Consider the following 6,270-nt stretch of genomic DNA (forward strand, 5'->3'; position numbering starts at 1 on the left):
GTTGGCTGACAAGTTTCTCAAAAATGTTGTTTTTTTTAGTTTTTTCATATTTTGAAAATCATTCAATTTTTATTTATTAATTATTTATTGAATTATATTATTATTAAAAACATTTAGTAGTAACTAGGTAAAAAAATATAAAAAAATTTAGTAATTTGGTAAAAATTTGTAACACATTGTTTTTATAAATTGGTATCTGGTAATGAAGTTACCAGTATACCGTGACATCTCTTCTCTTAAATTTTTTTTTTTGTAAATTCGCGCGTGGTCTCGATGGATATAAGAGCGAGTTGTGTGTGACGGTCAAACTCTTTATACTGTCGTAAACTCTTTACTCTTGCAATCTATTGATAATTGATATACAACAATAGGGAATCAACTCGTACGTACCTTCTAATGACCCGGGAATCAACTCAACGGTTAGGTTAACAGGCACCCGGGAATCAACTCGTACGCAGCCCCATAATGCATGTAATAATACAATCAATAGTTAAAATGCATATTGTTTAACAAGTATAAATAAAAGTACCTATATGATAAGTACTTATAGGTAATGCGTTGTACGATCTACAAATCTAAATAATTTGATGCAATACAATCAGATATAGCCATATAGGTGATTAATAATAATTGTTAAAATACAGGTATCTATTGTTTATGTTCAATTACGCAATTTTTTATTTTTCATGGCGAATATTGAATTATAATTGAACGTAAATACCTAACAATAATTAGACATGAATAAAAACAAATCAATTATTTATCCGTGGCGTACAAAACTTCGGGACTAAAGGTCATATCGACGTGTCGGGATTTCGGAAAATCAGAACAAGCAGTGTCGGAAATCTTGGCTGAAGTAAAAGGCGACGGCCTCGAACAATTGATCGTGGAGAAATTGGATTTGACGTCTTTCAAGCGTTGCGTGAAAAACATTTTGCAAATGGAAAAACAAATTCACCTGCTGGTGAACAACGCCAGTTATAGTGGTGCACGCCTACCCACAGCTGCGATTGTACAATTACAGTCTACAGGGCCCGAGTGCAAGCATGGATTAAGGGTTTAGCCATGGCAAGGGAGGCACGTTCTGTCAGTTATTTTTATTCGTTTTATTTGCACGCTTAATGAAACCTAAATTAAACTAAATATAATGATTTATAGTTTAAATTTAAAATTATTTCAACTTTGGTAAACTTAAAAACTACTAGTGAAATAAATGTACAAATCATGTTATTTATATGCTACTCGACTCTCTAGTAAAAGAGTAATAGCCAATAGGTACTTAGTTACACGAATATTATTTGTTACAGTCTCAATGGCTTGTCCCAAAGGAAAAATCCAGGACAGTTTCGAAACAAAATTTGGCGTCAATCACATGGGGCACTTTCTGTTTAGGTCATTTCTATTGCCAAGAAACCGATACACGATCCCCGCTCACATCATTAACGTGTTGTCAATGGCACATAGTGCATACGAGTCAGTTCAAAAAACGCATTAAAAATTGTGTCTGTCAATTAAAAAAAAAAATCAAAAAATAAATTTTTGAAGGCTTCAACTTTGATAGAAATTACTCGGCTATGGCAGTCTACAGCCAAAGTAAACTGGCTAGTGTGATGTTCTAGAGAGAACTGATGCGAAGACTCGAATAGGTGGGTACGTAGACTCGCGGAATCAGGCGCGTTTAAGTCACCAATGCACACAGATAACTGAAGACAATAACTATCAAGGTTATCAGTAATATCAAATACATACTTGTGAAATACAATTCTTTTATAGTTATATTATCGGTAAATGTACTTATGGGTACATACAAATATTATTTTTGTATACACGAAATCTTTACAAAATATGTATAACAATTTTTTTTTTAAACTTGGATTTATTCTTCAAATTATGTAAAAAAAATATTTGTACCTATAAATACACATACATTTTCCAAGAAAATAACTATATTGTAAAATGCTATATACGCAATAATTATTTTGTATTTTTTATTGAGAAAAAAAGAACTGGCGTTAGCCAAAGATCCGTAGGGGTGTGCCTAGAAATTTTTTTCGGGGGTTTAAGATATCTTATATCCGGATTTGGTGAAAAAACTTTGGGAAAAAAAGCGTGGAAATAGTCGGCTTAAAGGGCTACGAATATGTTCAACTGGAGCGAACAAACTATACGCTCCCCCGAACTATTGAAAACGCCAGAATCATTAACGTTATCGTGTACTTAAAAAAAATGTATTCCATCAACATAAATTATAAGCTGTTTTCATTCCAATCGCAGTGGTTTTACATTGTCACAGTTGTTTATAGCAACAAAGTGTTTACAAAGTAAAATAATATAATCTCAGTTTTTTTAAGTCAATTATATATAATAAGAAAAATATATTTTTCTGTCAAATATTACATTCATAAAATTACAACATGAACGAATCACAGATAATCAAACAAGTGAGTGCCACTTCCGATGTTTTCACAATTTTTTTTTATTAGATCTGGTGACAATTACTGTGTTCATGCAATAACTGCAGCTTTGTTGTTTTAGAAAAATAATTTTCTTTTTTTATGAGGTTATTTATTTTTTACTCATAAATATTTAAAATTTGTGATGAAAAAATAATACACTTATGTACACCCACTATTATAAGTTTTGATTTATCTCAAGAGACATAACTATTTCCTAAGCTAAACAGTATAGAAATGTTTTCCATCAAGGTTGTAAGCTAAATGCATACACCATAGATAATTTTATATATTTTTAGTTAGATAGGATGGTCAAGTTCATAGAGTTCGAGGCAGATGAAACTGAACGAAATATTGATGCTCAATCAGAAGAAGAATGTCGTAATATAAAGAATGAGATGATACTTAAAGCAAAAATGGAAATTAATCAGTTGTACAACAAAAAGACAAATCTTATGAAAAGAACAACAGCGACGTGAGTATTAGAAAGTGTATACTTTTGCGAATAAAATATTATTTTTTATCTGGGCCATAGATTCATTACCACGGGAATGACCAATGCCAAGTTGGAAATATTGAATACCAGAGACAAACACGTTAAATCTGTGTTGGCCGATGTTAACAAAGAATTGTTAAAAATGCGTGAACATAGATTATGTCTTCATCGAGAAATACTTTTAAAGTTAATACTACAGGCGATGTATCAAGTAATACTATTGTGGTGGTAGATTGTTGAACGACAAAGTAACGCTTTAATTTTGGTATGTTCCCAGATCTTAGAACAAGAAGTAAACTTAATACTGATACCAGACGACGTGGAGTACGTGACCTTAAAGATCCCCGAATTGAGCCAAATCTATTTAGCCAACACGGGAATGAACATCAAAATAAACATTGACCAAGCAACTAAGTTACCGACTCAAGAAATAGGAGGCGTCGTGGTCACGGGCAAAGGTCGAAGGTCAATGGTTGAAAATACGCTGGTAGTGCGATTGCTCCATCTCACCCAACAAGCTATACCGTTGATATGCACTGGACTGTTTGGACTGAATCCCACTAGAACTTACTCAAGACATAGATAATTACAAAATACAAACTTATTATATTATTTAATTCATACAAAAAAATTCCCTAATATCAAGATCTTAATCATATTTGGTATGACTATTAATAGTAATAAGTAATACGCTATAAGTAATACTAAATTTGATTAAGTTCTTGATGTTTAGGGGGCTTTTGTATGAATTGAATAGTAAAAGTTCGTATTTTGTAATTATGTATGTTTTAAGTAAGTTCTAGTGGGATCTGGTCCTAACAATCCAGTGCATTTCAACGGTGTATGGCTTGTTGAGCGAGAAATAATCGAAATAATGAAATAATAAATTTCGCAAATAGGTATGTCTGTGATTTCCCGCTTTCCAATTAAAGAATTATTTTATAATCTATGACGTTTTCAGAATTCAGGATGTAGACAATAATAGGTATTATTATTGTGTTCACTGGTCAATCTTAGAAGACCGTGATCTATATTGTGGACGTATTGTAAACAAACGGCACTGTAGGGAACTTCTAGATAGCGCTGTACTTTACACCAGGCGTCTTATTATAAAAGAAACTAGAAAATACCTTATTTAAAAAATCTGCCTTTAGTGTCCCGTTGTCACAGTGACACGGTGTAATAGTGCTCTAGAAGTTACGTACGAAAATAAAAAAAAATTAAATTTTCTTTGCATGCGAATTCTAGGTTTTGGGACTTTGGGAGTATATTTTATGTCAAAAACCAGGAAGTTACATAATATTATTAAAATGCGTTTAGGATAAATACATTTTTGAGTTATCAATTAAAAATTAATGTTGTTTTCACATTGAGATTTTTCTTGGTTGAAACCTTGCTGTCTGTATGAAACCACAGAAGAAATTTAACGATCATTAAGAAACCTACTATTTTAAACCGCTCATAATTTAAATATCAAAAAAGCCTGTCTGGGTCCCTAGATAATATTCTTACCTTCAAATTAATTTAGAAAAAAAAAATTGAATTCGAAGTATGAGTTGTTCGTTTAAGTAAAATATAAAACTTATGAATTGTTGATATATATACATATATATCCAAGTATATTAAATAGTCCACCTGGTACATTTATTATTTATCTGCGTATAAACGTATAAACGTATTAAACCTTATGGTTGTTATAAATATTTTTAAAATAGCCAAATGCATAACAATTTGCCTATAAGATGTTCTATGAGTCTTGTTGCCACTAGACCCCTAAAATGTAAAATTTCTCAATATTTCATTTTTATTTTTATTTTGTAATTACAATTTATTTCATTTTTTTAAAAGTAAAAAAATTTTTACAGTATTGAACTATGTTTTTACGAGTTGGTACTCATACTAACCTTTTTTGGTTACAAAAAGGTACAGAAAGGCTACATCATTTTAATCAGCCTATTTTTAATTTTTAAACGTGTAGCTTAAAATTTTAAATGATTTGTTATGTTATGGATCAATCATTTTGGTTGTTACAAAATTGTATTTTAACGGCCATTCTTAGCGTTGTCTTAACAATTTCCCATGTATAAGTAGTGTAAATATATTCCTGGAAATACATCTTGAGGTCCTTAATACGTTGTCTGATTTTAATTTTTCTGTTTTATGTGGGGTATGGTGTAATTTATCCGTTGGCGAGTGGCTTATTGGAACCTACTGATATAGTGTTAGGCAATCATTAAAACAATTCAGAACACCATTTTTCTACTTTTTGGAATTTTATTACATTATTTAAGTTTATTATTACATGTTTTATTATTCATTATTATTCTATTTACAATATAAAAATAATCAAGTATAAGAGGACATAACTACATATGGCTCAAATCAGTATTGTGTTGTGTTCCCTCTTATTGTTTACTTGAATCTTATCACATAAAAATTGCAATATTCATATTGATATATTATTAATTTTAATGTTACTGGTGTTGTTAATCTATTAATGTCCCCCACTCCTTTTGGAATAAAATTACAAAAGGTAGAAAAATGGTGTCCTGAATTGGTTAGGTTAGGTAATTTTATTCCAAAAGGAGTGGGGGACATTAATAGATTAACAACACCAGTAACATTAAAATTAATAATATATCAATATGAATATTGCAATTTTTATGTGATAAGATTCAAGTAAACAATAAGAGGGAACACAACACAATACTGATTTGAGCCATATGTAGTTATGTCCTCTTATACTTGATTATTTTTATATTGTAAATAGAATAATAATGAATAATAAAACATGTAATAATAAACTTAAATAATGTAATAAAATTCCAAAAAGTAGAAAAATGGTGTTCTGAATTGGTTTAATGATTGCCTAACACTATATCAGTAGGTTCCAATAAGCCACTCGCCAACGGATAAATTACACCATACCCCACATAAAACAGAAAAATTAAAATCAGACAACGTATTAAGGACCTCAAGATGTATTTCCAGGAATATATTTACACTACTTATACATGGGAAATTGTTAAGACAACGCTAAGAATGGCCGTTAAAATACAATTTTGTAACAACCAAAATGATTGATCCATAACATAACAAATCATTTAAAATTTTAAGCTACACGTTTAAAAATTAAAAATAGGCTGATTAAAATGATGTAGCCTTTCTGTACCTTTTTGTAACCAAAAAAGGTTAGTATGAGTACCAACTCGTAAAAACATAGTTCAATACTGTAAAAATTTTTTTACTTTTAAAAAAATGAAATAAATTGTAATTACAAAATAAAAATAAAAATGAAATATTGAGAAATTTTACATTTTA

At 30.1% G+C, this 6,270-nt stretch overlaps 2 protein-coding genes across 3 annotated transcripts in view; both read left to right on the top strand.

Moving 5' to 3' along the window:
* The window catches only part of LOC111034527 (V-type proton ATPase subunit E-like), a 9,462-nt gene extending 5,083 nt beyond the window's left edge, over positions 1-4,379 (top strand). The window contains exons 2-4 of one of the 2 annotated variants that reach the window (XM_022315799.1): positions 2,753-2,928; positions 2,989-3,160; positions 3,227-4,379. In XM_022315799.1, coding sequence (XP_022171491.1) covers positions 2,762-2,928; positions 2,989-3,160; positions 3,227-3,535 — 648 coding nt within the window. In that variant the 5' untranslated portion in view covers positions 2,753-2,761 and the 3' untranslated portion in view covers positions 3,536-4,379. Of the gene's footprint in view, positions 1-1,932; positions 2,929-2,988; positions 3,161-3,226 lie in introns of those variants that run through there. The other variant, XM_022315800.1, reaches the window with a different exon arrangement.
* On the top strand, positions 746-1,165 carry LOC111034530 (retinol dehydrogenase 12-like; the record flags this gene model as incomplete). The annotated part of the gene is made up of 1 exon (XM_022315802.1): positions 746-1,165. A coding segment is annotated over one exon (318 nt), but the record flags the coding sequence as incomplete, so codon positions are not given.
* Positions 4,380-6,270: the final 1,891 nt, after the last annotated feature.

This window comes from Myzus persicae, unplaced genomic scaffold (assembly GCF_001856785.1).
Source record: "Myzus persicae strain clone G006 unplaced genomic scaffold, MPER_G0061.0, whole genome shotgun sequence".
NCBI classification, from domain to species: Eukaryota; Metazoa; Arthropoda; class Insecta; order Hemiptera; family Aphididae; genus Myzus; species Myzus persicae.